General features: G+C 35.0%; 2 protein-coding genes across 3 annotated transcripts; both read right to left on the minus strand.

Moving 5' to 3' along the window:
• Positions 1–175: 175 nt before the first annotated feature.
• LOC18605401 (nucleotide-sensitive chloride conductance regulator (ICln) family protein) lies at positions 176–3,083 on the minus strand. Of its 2 annotated transcripts, none has more exons than XM_007038383.3 (7): positions 2,775–3,083; positions 2,534–2,657; positions 1,593–1,707; positions 1,424–1,483; positions 1,244–1,303; positions 1,057–1,151; positions 176–594 (listed from the first exon to the last, which is right to left on the minus strand). In XM_007038383.3, the coding sequence occupies exons 1-7, from the start codon at positions 2,939–2,941 to the stop codon at positions 511–513; spliced, it is 705 nt and encodes a 234-aa protein (XP_007038445.3). In that variant the 5' UTR covers positions 2,942–3,083; the 3' UTR covers positions 176–510. The 2 variants fall into 2 exon arrangements, with proteins under 2 accessions (XP_007038445.3, XP_017973051.2); XM_018117562.2 differs by having other exon boundaries at positions 1,244–1,306.
• A 2,711-nt stretch (positions 3,084–5,794) lies between these two features.
• Positions 5,795–7,488, minus strand: LOC18605402 (small ribosomal subunit protein uS15). Its single transcript, XM_007038384.3, has 5 exons — positions 7,329–7,488; positions 7,168–7,240; positions 6,946–7,084; positions 6,596–6,782; positions 5,795–5,999 (listed from the first exon to the last, which is right to left on the minus strand). Exons 1-5 carry the CDS (start codon positions 7,349–7,351, stop codon positions 5,966–5,968), a joined length of 456 nt encoding a protein of 151 aa, XP_007038446.1. The 5' UTR covers positions 7,352–7,488; the 3' UTR covers positions 5,795–5,965.
• Between the last annotated feature and the right edge of the window lie 7,145 nt (positions 7,489–14,633).

Raw genomic sequence — 14,633 nt, forward strand, 5'->3', positions numbered from 1 at the left:
TTGGTCTTTTAGACGAGAATATGAATCCAAGTTACAACCCTAAGGAGATTTTATTCGTCTTCTACAACTTTTGAGATTAAGGTATATTCAAATTTATCATCAGAAAAATATTCTCCAAGGCATGATACTAAAACTAGAACTGTTGACACCATGGCACATTTGATTCAAACCAGCATTCTGTAGCTAACATCTATCCATTTAAATTGCACTAAGGACGAGAGGTTGACAAACATGTCACCAACAGAATGTTGCCAAACTCCACTATACTACATATATGAATGTATCATAACCTGTGCTTCTACAAGCACTATCTGATACATGAATTACAAAACGAAGAACAAAATATTTTTAAAAAGTTTCTTAAAAGGAAAACAAAGTCAACTTGTTTGAGTGATTAAGTATATACAACAATGTTTGGGCATGGGGCAAAACCAGTTAAAAGCAACACAAGAATTATGTTCACTCTTGCCGTATGCTGAATTTCCTGTAACACAACAGTCACATGGGAGCTCACTGATGATGATGATGATGACTGCTATCACTAACTTGTTCAAACTCTTCTGCATCCTCAAAGCGTTGATCGTTAATTTGAAGCTGCATGTTTTTGTGGAAATGGGATAAATGAGAAAAAGCCTAAGAAGCAAAGCAAGAAGGAACACTAGAAAGGTATGTCAGAAAAATTGCAAAGTACAACAATGACAACTTAGATAAGAAAATCCAATTACAGAAGTTCCATCTAATCAGAACCCTAAAATTTGTTGGTGACTCAAACAAATAACAGAAGATGTTAAAATGAGATGAGCCATAAATTGTAGACAAAAGAGAAGCCATCAAAAACATAGTAAGCAAATGATTTTCAAAGAAAAATAAACAAAATAACAATAACAGGAAACCTATACACAAAATAAATATCCTGTTAGATAAGTTTCAATTGGCCACAGCTTTCGTGTCGGCTCACAAGGATATAATAGCTAACCTTGACAAAATTAATATATATTAGGAACGTGCAACACAAGACCTCCCAGCACCTAGAAGAATAAAAATTCATTATTATACCTCAAGCACTGTGCAAGCTAGATCATGATCACCATTTGAATGACCAATTGAGTTTGTAGGATTCTGGGGAAAATGCCATTCTGAATCATCACCCTCTGGAGATACATTAGAGATGTAAAGAACATGCAAGCACAAAAAGGAAACTATAGAGAGATTTCAGAAAGTATTAACGCTGTCTATCCCATACCTGCAGCTTCATCTTCCAACTGATCAGCACTAAAAACCCAATTATGTCCTTCTTCTTCTCCTTCTCATGCATAAAGCAAAAACATAAATAACCATGCAATCAATAAAGGAAGCATGCCCATACAACAGCAAAAACTTCTCAATTTACAACTCCATAAGATCACTGGGAAATGGAACTCACCTTCAATAGGCTCTGGATTTAACTCAGCACACTCACAGAACATCTGAAACAGAGTGTCCACTATCACATAATAAGTGAAAATAAAAGTTAACATTCATTGCCACTACAGATAAAAACAGCAGAAAAGCGATCTAAGCATTAGAAGAGGAAAATTCTGAATTATACGCACATTGGCTAGCATCTGACGGAATAAGCCTCATCTCGGTGACCTTGGATAAATCTAAAACCTCATTACATTCTGAATCTGAGTCCTCAGACACATCTTCATCAGCTTCAGTTTCAATCTTCAGGCAAAAAACCGTTAATCAAACCCAGTATACACCAAAGGGAGCAAAGCAACATTTGAATAATGGACAACAAGATCAGGAGCACCAACCGCTTAACAGGGAGAGAGAGAGAAAGAGAGAGCTTTCAATAAATGAGAAAATCATGTACTACAAGCACTTGCTGGAAAGCAAAAAATTGCATATCCCCAGTCCAAATGTACAGAGAAACTCACTTAATTAGGAAATGAAGATAGTTATTACAGTAGATATTAAACTTACAAACTTTAAACTTTATTGATAATAAAAAATTGATCATCCTAAATCAAATTACTGTTTAGAGCTTTTCCAATCGTTCCTGATTTCTTGGTTTTGTTTCAACCCATGGTTTGAAAAAGTGCACTGAGACTAGATGACAATTATAAAATTATGCTGGCAGCTCCATTCCACATTAAATTCCATACTTTAACTGTCATGTTAGTTTAACCAAAGAAAAAGCTGGCAAAATTTGGAGCGACTCCCTTGCCCATTTTATTGGCCGAGCTGCACATATCCACCAATCGATAAAAATGCATAACAAAGATTTTCTTTCCCCAGGTTGCTTCTCACCAATCAATGAAAGTTGAACAAGCATCCAAGCAGTTAAACAGCTATAAAGAAACAAAATGATATTGAATAAAAAGACTGCAAAATACAAATTTTAATTTACAATTTTAATCAACTGAAAGCAAAGCATGAGCATGATTAGTAACTAAAATCATCACAAAACCTAAGCAAAACTTAATAAGGGCAAGGGAAGTATGTTTTCTAAGTAAACAAAGGAGAAATAAGAAAAGCACTGGAAAACCTGAGTGTAAATACAAGGAGAATGGTAGGCCTCCGGGTCCCTTGAAACAGCGTGAAGCGACAGAGACAAAAAATCAACGGCGTAGCCCTTTGCGCTGTCCACATCACTCAGCCAAATCACTTGCCTGCAACGACCCAAAAAAAGAAAAAATAACCCCAGAAGTCTTAAACTTTAAATGCAACTAAAAATGATGCTGATTATATGCAACAATTCTAGTAATTGTAGAGAGAGTTAAGGGTACTTGGTGGTGATGTAGAGAGTGCCAGGGGATTCCGGGGCACGATTCCCAAGTGCGATGGAGACGGAAGGCTGGACGTGAACAAGCTCCTCGACATTATCTGTATCGAGAACGGGCTCTCCGGCTCCGTTGCCAACTCTTGCCATGAACTGCCTAAGCCCTATCACCATTTCCTCTGCTTGGGTCTGGGTTTTTCTAGGGTTTTCTCTTCAGTGGGTGTGGATTTATGAATTATGAGTATCGGTTTTCACCCTAAACAAGCCACTACCAGAAGAATACTGACCATACCAAAGCAAACGCTAAGACATTAGACTTCAAACATTAATAACGCACCCATAGTTACCAAAGTCCAAGTCGAGTTGTTAAAAGCGGCTATTTTTTACACAAGGAAGCCTCTTCAAACACCTTAAAGGATTACCCTATATATTCCAAAATTAAAAGATTTCTTTTAATTAAAGGTTTACACAATAATGGGCAGTCGGCAACGAGGCGCAAGCGCAAAGCCTTGCTTCCTTTTAAGTGGTGTTTGTCTTTAGGGTTTTTATATTTTCATACACTCGCTAACCTAACCAAAGTAATTATAAAAAGGACATCGGGCTTGGGGTTTTGGACCCTTCTCTGAGCTGGATCAAGAAAACTGCAGACTGTACAAATTTTACTTTTGGGCTGATGGACCATGTTCTTTTACAATAGCAGGCCTTTTACAGAACTCGATGCTCCAAAATGAAAGCCTAAAATCGCTTTACATCTTTGATATCCTCCTTTCCCTTTCCAGGGCCCAACGGTCCACACATAAAAATCAAATAAATAGAGACCCAAACGCCATTTTATAGCGAGGGAGATTATTACGTACAACTTTCCTGCACATTTGGTATAGGGAATAGCTTGTCTATTCTCATGATTTTGTTCTACCTCCATTTGGTACAGTAATACCACAAAAAATAACTATTATCTAGTAATAGCTATTTTTTAAAATAAAATAAAACTTAGATATAATTACACCTGAACTTCTCTATGGGTTTTACTTTTTCATAATTGAGGAAATAGCTCTAAACTGTGATAAAACTAAAATGCCCCTTATAACTTAAAAATATTATAACCTTAGATCAATAAATATCTTTTTCTTTCTCTCTCTTCTCACGTTCTTTCCTCTCTCATTCTCTCTCTAATTGCCACTCAACACTGGAGATGACGTTGGCGGCAACGACGACGACGGTTTCACTATCGAATATGATCCAAAAGTGTCGATCTCATTCTTTTCGACAAGATTCAACCGAGATCCAATCAAATATGACACTCAACGGCCAGATTTTGCCTCGAGAAGCACCGAATCTGATGCTTTCCGACTAGATCTCACGATTAGATCTATCACTCCATGACCAAATCCAGTCATAGGGAAGCGTCGATCTAACGTCGTAGTAGCTAGATCAGACCACATGATGCGCCAAATCGACGTTTTATTACACTGGTCCCCTTTCCGACGACTAGCCGAAGAAAAAAGAATAAGATAAAATAAAAAAATTATTTGTAAAATATAAAATATTAATATTTTATATATAATATAAACATTATTAATATTAATATGATTAAAATATTAAAATATTATTATTTTAAAATATTAATGTTTTATTTATTAAATTATTAATATATTAAATTTTTAATGAGTATAAATAAAAAATTATTAATATTTTAATCATAATAATATTATATTATAAATAAAATATTATTAATTAAATTATTAATAATTAAATTATACTAAAATATTTATATTTAAATTATTAATTATTAATATTTTAATTAATTATAAATTATTAATATTTAAAATAAAAAATAAAAATAAATAATTATATATATAATAAAAAAAAATTTATTTTTTATTTCTTTTTTATTTCAAAATTATTGCTATCAACTAAATATTGTAATAAATCATAATAATTATTTTTTCTCTATTACATATATCATATCAAATTATGTAATATTTATTTTATTTTATTTCCACTTCATTTTATTATCACGTAATAACTATTTTATTCTATTCTTATCTATTTATGCAAATCAAACCTAACCTAACCTATTTGCGCAAACCAAACCTGTCCTTCATTCCTCTTCAATCTCTAGTCTTGCCTTATACTATTATACATTTTAAGACAAATTATTAGCATAGATCCTTCTTGTATCATCATTACTCACCCAATAGTATTGTCCTATGTAAGCATATTAATATTAGGTTAGCCTTTTCCTTATTTCAAATTTATTGGTGTTAACAAACACTTCTGAGAAATGTCTGACCTAGAAGATGAAAATTGCTTTTGAAATAAAACAATCACTTTAAACTTGAATCAACAAATCACTTTAAACTCCGGTCATTTTATGTCCGAAGACAATCTAAAAACCCAAAACCCAGACTATAAAATATAATAGTAAATTTACTTAAACAAAAACATACATATTCGGCTTGCAAATTGTACAACTAGTAAACTCAAGTCCACGGAGTTCCAGAGCTACACCAACGTACGAAAATACCTCAAGATGTAAAAAACCATAAAAAAAAAAACAAAGATAAAGCGTAAATAACTCCAAACTTTTAGTTTCACTTTAATTTATCTCAGATCTATTAATATTCAAAATAAACACAAACACATAAATGTTGTTATGATATTCGATCTGTGTAACAAGTGTCTGTAACCGGCAGGATTTTCACCCTAAACAAGCCACTACCAGAGGAATACTGATCACACCAAAGCAAATACTGATATATGGTAGACACCTATTACCAAAGTCCATGTTGAGTCCTTAAAAGAGGCTATCTTTGGACACAAAGAAGCCTCTACAGACACCATACCCCGTTGATGGTCGAAATTAAATAACCCTAACCCCTTAAGGAGGGGAAGGTTAAACTGCTTTCAGCAATCCAACTACCAATAATGTAGTAAGGCGGTATGCTACAGATTTCAAAATTAAAAAGATTTCTTGCTTCAAATCTTAAATTAAGGACCAAAGAGAAAAGAGAAAATTGAGTAGAATCAGCAGAAAACCAAGTTCTGGACTCTTTTCAGACATAACAAAATTTTTAACAGCTATGAATAAAGTCTTACATCAGGACATATCTCACTAGAACAAGAACACAATCTAGCTCACGCAGAGCATCCACAGTGAACCAGGATACCCCAAAATTGCACCAACCCACACCCAACCTAAGCAACAAGAGTGCTGGCAGTTGTAGACTCGCTGCAAACCAAGAAGATAAATCAGTATTACAACGCAAAGTATTAAAAAAACAAACTCCAGGCAGAATATACAGGAATATTTGCACAAAGTGCTTCTATAGTGATGAACATAACAAAGCAAATCAGTTAATCAAAAGGAAGCCAAATTAACATGTTTTTTCTTGCCAGATGCTGAGAATATTTTGAAGACAATCTACTGCTATGGCTTACATATTTATATAAGACATTGTAAACCAAATTATTTACTGAAATGAAACTTGTCATAATATACTCTAAGGCTTCTCTCAGATTCTAAAATTACAAATAGAGTTCAAGCAATCTACGCATTTAGGTGTTCCATGTATTTACAGATTCTCCAACAAGATTTCCATTTGATTGAAACCATTACGTATAACCATGTTTCACATGAATAGCAATTTTGCAACAAAACCCATAAAACCAACTAGACATCAATTGCAGCAAAGCTCAGAGTATGATCTTGACAAGATGTAAATTATACTTAGACCATGTAAATTGAACGCAATTAGCTGATGAAATCAGTATATCACCCATTGACATGTTAATAAGAACACAAGCTATCAACAGAGACAGACTCACTATTTCCAGACAGGAGGAAGCTTCTTGGTTTTCTTGTAGTAGCGAGCAAGCCTGTGAATCCTGCTCTCAACAAGAATCAACCTGAACTTGGAATCCTTGTCCTTCCTGTTTCTCTCCAAATGCTTGCGGATGGCAACAGCCTTCTTGATGAGGTGGTACAAATCCTCGGGAATTTCAGGGGCAAGACCTATCCAAAAAAAAAAATTAACAGCACATAAAAAATAATGCACCACACAATGTTTAATCTAAAGAATAATCAATGAACATTTTCCACTTGAAACTTTATGCTATCTGGAAGGAATAAAAGACATTGACCAATCATATAGTCAAACGAAAGAAGAATATATTACCATGAGCCTTGAGGATACGCAAGATCTTGCTTCCAGTAACGCTCTTAACCTGAGCAATACCATGGGAATCACGAAGAATGACACCAATCTGAGAGGGGGTCAAGCCCTTTTTTGCAAACTTGCATATGTTTTCCTCAACCTGAACAAATTAACATTGAATCATAAGAAAATTTCCTCGGCATTTCTGTCAGCAAGGAATCTGAAAAGGGATAAAGGACTCACATCTTGAGAAGAGATCTTGAGCCAGCTTGGCGGGGTTCTCTTATAAGGCAGAGCTGAGGCAGAAATACCCTTACTGCAACACAGCGAAAATGTTAATACGCAGATAAGTATACGTAGAAATATAAACATATAGAGAGAGAAAGCGAGGAAGAGAATAGTACCCACGACTGTGCATGCGACCCATGGTGACGGCTGTGGTGGTGAGACTTCCCTGTTTCTGCTGAGGCTTTTACTGGGCAGTCGGCAACGAAGCGCAAGCGCAAACCCTAGCTTCCTTTCAAGCGGTGTTTCTCTTTAGGGTTTTTATATTTTCATACACTCGCTAATCTGACCAAAGCATTTATGAAAATAACACGCATATCCTTGGGCTTGGAGTTTTGGGTCCTTCTCCGAGAGGGATCAAGAACACTGCAGACTATACGATTTTAATATTTGGGCTGATGGACTATGTTCTTTTACAAAAGCCAGCCTTTTATAGGCATCGATGCTCTAACGAACAAAAGCCTTAAATCGTTTTTCTTCTCTGACATTCCCCTCTCTCTTTCCAGGGCCCAACAATCCACACATCAAAATCAAATAATTGCAAGAACTGAACGGGGACCAAAAAGCCATTGTAAATCAAATTCAAACAAGGGAAATTATTACATACAACTTTCATCCCTCTTTAAAGCAGACATAATAAAATATACTAGCATAATGTAATATTATTGAATAGGACTAAAGTCTAAAAATGTCGTAATCAAAAGGGTTTATCCAATAATATTTCCGGACATAAGGTATATAATTATATTGGGATGCATTAAAAGTTTTCAAACATGGTACTAATTAAGTCAAAGCTTAGTTCATGGCTGCCGATACTTCCATGAATACAATAAAATCCAAAGGTGGTTGCCAGCTTCAGGAAAAATAAGCATGTCTAACTTGATCATATTCACCGCTAAAAAGAATGTCTCATTTGATCATACCATGTCTCAACTTAATTAATCCTCCTTTTTTCAGTTGGTATATTGGTCTCAACCTCTTCTTCCGTTTATGTGCTAACCGAAGCAAACAGAATGATTGTCCCCGTAGAACGTTGATGCAGTATTTCTTCATGGTTTGGCCCAGGGTTTGGTGAAGCATGTTAATGCTTTGGGCTCAATGAGGAATTATGAGAGGTAGAGCGCTATGCCTTTTTTATACAATCTTTTCTTTTTTTTTACCTTTCTTTTTTCTTTTTCTGAAAGCAATGCCTTTATTGGGAAAATGAGAACATAGCAGCAAGCAATCAGGGACTTAAATTGCCTGCAAAATTTGAATAGAAATTAGTTTCCTTAAGACATGGCACACCACCTGGACCTCCCTTAACTTCTCCTCCAGGTGTTGTAGCAACTTATTGGACAAAACCTAAGCTTCCATGGCACCCTGTGCTATCCTGAACCACATGAAACAGCGTTTGAAGAAACGATCTCAATGATGATAGAATAGGAAACTGCCCCATTCTTAGTAAACAGCTGAAAAAGCCCAAGTTTTCATTTCAGCCTGGTTTAGAGTCGGTTTCCTCAACCAACTTCAAGAATCCTCAGTAGGGTTTGGAGTTCTTTTTTTGCTGATCATGCCCGCCATTCCGCCAGAATGCCAAAAACTGGCTTCAACCTTTTCTGTGGAAAAAGAAAGCAAGATGCTCAGATGCTAGATTAGATAAGAATCATTGCTTTTAGCCTATGATCCTGAGGACAGCTGCTATTATTTGTATAGCTCGAAAGGATGGAAATAGTAACCGAGTCTCGCAAAATGTCTTCCTGCATTCAATTTGAGTTAGATTTAATAATTAACATGCCTCTTTGCTAGGTCATAGCAAAGCTAAGTAATTTGGTCCCAAGACATAGGTAGCCATGTGGAAATGTTATCTAACTAAGTTGAAGTGGTTGCGATGTTCCTTTGTAGTCTGAACTGCTAAAGAAGACTAGCATTAACGTTATGTTTAGTTGACCAAAATTAAATATGGGGTAAATTGTCATGATCTTTTATTTGTTTTTGGCCTGTGATTGTCATGATATTTCAAGCACCCCAGAACGCAGAGGACTTAAGTTTTTCCCCTTGAACTTCAATTACTTGAATTGGAAGATCCAACAAAGAGATGGAAAAGGTGTTGTGGTGCTCCAAAGGACTCGCAAAAGCTAAGAGAAAGGAACTTCACCATAACACTTTAAAGCTATGAGCCCATATTCTTTTGCTGCAAATCTTCACTTACAAGATCAAATATATAAATTAGTGTTGTTTATTCTGTATGTCCATTTGTTTGTTACAAAATACAAATGTAATATGTGTCACACCCTTTTTGTTAAAAAGTTTATATTTGATGTATAGTCAGTATATAAATCTTATATATTGTCAGTAAACTTTATGTTATCATTTTATTAAAAAAAATAAATATATAATTTTACAATCTCTTAAAAATAAATATACTAGTTTTATTTTTAATTTAATAAAATATTTTTTGCTTTTTTTCAAAAATTTACTCCTAAAGTTTTTTTTTAATTTCTCACCCTTCGTTTGCACCTTTCTCAAAAAAAAAATAATTACTTTGCATAATACCTAACTCATCCTCTTTCAGCAACTTTAACACCTTGCAGCTCTGCAGCATGGATTGTTTGGAAACACAACTCTTTGGTAATACCCTCATGAAGAAGTCTACTAAGATAAAAATATTCAACTCCACAATTATCGGTCCCATGCCCCAAAATTCCTTCTTTGATGCAAAAGATACATAAACCCATTATAAACTTGATAATGGTCAATCAAAGACACTTCTATTAATTGATAAAGAATAGAATTTAGAAAAAGAAGTCTTGAGTTTATGGAAAGTAATTCTTCCATAGGTTTAGAGCTCCAGCATTATAGCTTTTGCCAAACTCAATTTTACAAAAAGAAAAAAAGAAAAGTGGGCTCAAGAACCTTTGTAGGATGATTGACATCATTTGTAACTTTATGCTCTATAAGTTTCTTTTGCCAAATTCTTGTGCTTTGGTAGTTAAATTCTTAGCCACCTAGCTGCTTTAAGGGAAGCTTTTGTTATCTCATCTACCAAAGGGAGATGCTCCTCAATTTGATGTTGACCTTATTATGCAATGTTCTTACAAAGTTCTCCAGCTTGTTGCATGATTCCTACAAATAAAAAGGCTTAAAAGTGACAAGTAGAAGAAACCCAACAAACTGTCAAAATACCCTATATTTTTTTTTTGAAAGGCCAAAATACCCTATACTTGACATTTGAGTTTCGTTGAATTACATAAAGGCCTGATATTGTATTTGAAGCACCATCTACTTGGACAGCTAGCAGTTGGCATTGTATCATATCATACAGTAAATTTTATTATTAAGAAATGTGAACAGAATGGACCACAGAAGTTAAAGGAAAGCAACATGTTCCCACTTCCCAAAGAGCCATCATACGGTATATATAGCTTTAGAATATGTATAAGCTAACTCTTGGATAAAGAAAGCTGGGGTTTTCGTGTAGAAATGAGCTTAACATATTGCCTCGCAAAAGGGTGATCTAAGTGGGAGCACTTCCTTTTAGCTAGCTAGCATATGTATAAGCTTTTAATCTCACATACAGAAGCATGAATGGATAATAAAATATAACAAGAGATGCTTTGTCCCTGTGCAAAGTAAATGGAAAAGCTTCAAAAAGGCTTGAGGCAGCAGGGTATAGATCCTCCAAAGTCCAGAGCACAGTGTTGAACAGATAAAAAAACAGAAAAACAAAAATTTGGGAGCACCGCATCTCCAAAGCATTGTTGGTCTACAATAGACCAATGCCTAAAAAGCAACATTACTGGAATATAATAAGCTATAACAAACCTTCTTTTGCGGTCAATGAGGTATATTTGTTGTGTTAAACAAATGGGATTGAAGGAGTTATAATAAAATATGGGTTTCTCCATACGCAAGCTGTGGCTTACACCGATGCAATTTTGTGCAACCCTAGATATTCTGATGTTCAGTAAACACTTTAACATGTACCTCCAACTGCTAATCTATATGGAAGAATCCTATCTTTCGGTTGTTAGCGGGAGAAATCAGAGGAAAAAGACAGTATCCAATGTGCAATTATTCTATCTATACAGCATATAGGTAATCAAAATCATGACCAACACATCGATTTTCTTGTTTCAAATCAATAGTGCAATAGGATATATAGCAGGAGAATGGATATAAAGGTGGTTGGTATGTTCGTGGCCAGTGCAATCAATCTTTCAGACTCTAAATTCTTGCCAAGCGGTGGGCCTGAAAAGGCCGTATTCTTTCTACAATCTTCTTGTTGTCAAAGAGTTACAAAAGCAAAAGACAGGTTACTTTAGAGTGTGGTTCATATCCCGTCATTTTTTCTTGCAAATTTTGTTTTCACAAACTCAAAGCAAATTCTGTAAACACACAAATGTTTTTTGATCGGATGTATCAGGCAACGTATCCCATCGTAGTCATCTAGTATTTCTAGATTCCAAATCTTGTGATGCCTGACGTTTGCTAGCTTCCAATATTGGAACTACAAATTGCTAATGTGGTCCAATATCATATATTGTTTTCACTTTCATTTTTGCTTCCCGACTCTAGTGCTTTTGGCAACTATAGTTTGGCACTTGGTTTTTTTCTGGATTTATATAACGGGGACGTAAGCCAAAATTTGCGTCTCTCCCGAGATCCTACTGCAAACCTGGACACAATTTTTTGGACAAGTTTGAGGAAAAAGAAAACAAATATAGGATACAATTCAAATTATAATTAATTCTTTATTAATCCCCACTAACACTTAGGCACTAATTTAGTAAAAAAGGGAAAAATTCAAAAATTATGCTTTACATTTACGCAGGTTTTTTTTTTTGTTATTTTTTTCTAGGATCTGTGCTAATACTTAACACTTTGTCTCACTAGAAAAAAAATTTAAATAAAATCTATGACATGAATCATTTCAGAAATTTTTAAAAAAAAAAAACTGTAACAATTAAAATCAACCCATTAACACTAATATCATATTTAAATCAACCGTTAACACAATCAGCATCAAAATTTCGAAATCCCATAAGCTAAACTCAAATCAACACAACCACATGATCGACAACGGAGGTTTTATGATGACAAATCGTGTGAAAGCGAAAGAAGTAGAGATGAAAGATAGACAAGCAAAGAACAAGAGAAAAATAAAGAATGATTCGCTCCATGATTTCGAACATTCAATTAAAGTAACTCATCCATTTCAAATCTCCACTCAAGAGCTTAGTAGAGGCTGCCGCATCATGCCAACTAGAGGTGGTTGGGAGGCAAGTTGGACATGTTTGGTGCTGGTTTAAAGTGGCTCTTTTCAGCACTTAATTGTTATTTCATGGAGATATTGGAGGAGCACACTCCAAAAATTCTACTCACATTTTCCATGAACCGAATAGACCTATTTTGTTGTGACCAACACATTTTAGCCTCATCTACCAACTTTTTTTTTGCACACAGAGATATAAAATCCATCGCAAAGGGTTGGCCACAACCAAGTAGTAGTAGTAATTAAGTTTTTCCTTTATCTAAATTATACTAGTAAAAATTAAAATGAGCTGAAGGAATGTAGTATACAACAGAAATACTGATGAATGATTGTGGCGGCGAAAGTGGCTGGTGTGTATGTAATTGTTCGCAATCATGAATGATGCGCCTATCCTTTTCTTGTCCAATTTGGTGTTACCAGCCCTCTGTGATGTATAAATGCTCACTGGAGCACTGCACGTGTATCTCGGTCTCTAAGACATCACGGGTTCGGGTCCTACCGTCCTACTGATCAATTAACCAAGCAAATACAGAACAAATGAGAAATAAAACAATGGAATGTTGTATTTGAATTCATTATATTCTGTTTAAAACGTGGCGTATATATATTTGAATCTCCCTTTTTTCAAAATAAAAAATAACAAAAATTTTGAATAGATTTTTTGTATTTTTTTTTTAAGTAGAATTCATTCATGAATAGATTTTCTGTACTTTTGAAAATAACAAAACATAAGCTTAGAATGGAGGTTTTCTATTTTCAAAAACGACAAAGCAACAAAGCAAAAAAAATTCCCCACACAGTATTTGAAAAGAAACAAATGGAGCAGGCTACTTCTGCTAAGGGCAACTCAAGAAATCTTGATCAGCAAAAGTTAACTACAGTTATCAGTAGGAAATAAAAAGAAAATTACTGAAAAATAAAAAATCCATTTGCAGCGAAGAGGGTTGTCTAAGCTAAGGGCATGGAGAGTGGAGTGCAGGCAGTCATGTCAGATTCTGACTTTTTCTGACACAGCACAATCAGAGAGGTCCGAAAGGAGGGCAATAAAGTTTCTACTTCTATTTTTTTTTATCACCTACGGTTCTAATTAACCAGAATCACCACCACTCAGTCAAACACCCTAACCAGGTTATCTTGAAACTCGATGGCTCAAAATCGCTCTATCTATCATGGCCTTACCGTAGAATGTTTGCATGGGATCGTGGCTTTTTTCAAATTCGAACTACTCTATGGAGCGGGGAAGGGAATCCAATTACAGAACGGCTACAGAACCTCGTGAGGACCGTAACTGACCACCCATAACCACCACGTGGCATACGTACTTGCTCTCAGTTTAACGTTTCGTGGACCCATTTTCTGGCACTGATTGATTTGATTTGGGCCGTCAGATTCTTTTTGACTGCATAGATCAAACTTTCTCTCTGTCTCTCTCTCTCAAAAAGAAAAAAAGCAGCATGTGGCATGCTACTTTCTTTCTTTCCTACTGAAAGACAGGCAAAACCAAGTCAAGACACGGAGCCAGGCATAGAGGTTCAATTAGCCCTTTCAAATTTAAACTTTGATTATATTATTTCCTTAATGTAATCTATTTGCCCCTTTCATAAGCTTCACATGTGATGCTAGCATATTAGAAGAAAATCAATGCTTCACTCTTACCAAAATTTGTAAAAGAAAATACATTACTACTATTACCTTTGTAAATTAAAAAAAAAATCTTGGTGGCATAGATTATAACATATATTCTAGTGTACATAATTAAAGTAATAAATGCTACATTGTTTTTTAAGAGTTCTCTAATCAAGATCAAAAGAACAGTACTACTTGTTTTAAATTCCAATGAATCATAAATAGTAATCAATTTTCATAAGTGTTCTTAGCAAATTGCTGCATGCCATAAATTCCCATTATGATTTCAGAGAGTAACATATTGTTGTATGAGTGGCCATACACTAGGCAAGCTTCCCTCTTGGAATATCTCTTTATCAGATGGAATGTGAAGGGCGCCACAGGTCAACCAAAGTCTCCTCTTCACCACCTGAACTAGAAACACTATCATGCAAGTGAGCCTCAATTACTCCTCGATGCTCCTTTAAAAGGTCAAAAAATCCAACGGCCCACACTCTTTAAAGTCATAGCTACTTCCTTTTTCTTCTACTTTTTTTTTTTAATT

The sequence above is a fragment of the Theobroma cacao genome, chromosome 3 (genome assembly GCF_053813885.1).
Source record: "Theobroma cacao isolate CCN51 chromosome 3, ASM5381388v1, whole genome shotgun sequence".
Lineage (NCBI taxonomy): Eukaryota > Viridiplantae > Streptophyta > Magnoliopsida > Malvales > Malvaceae > Theobroma > Theobroma cacao.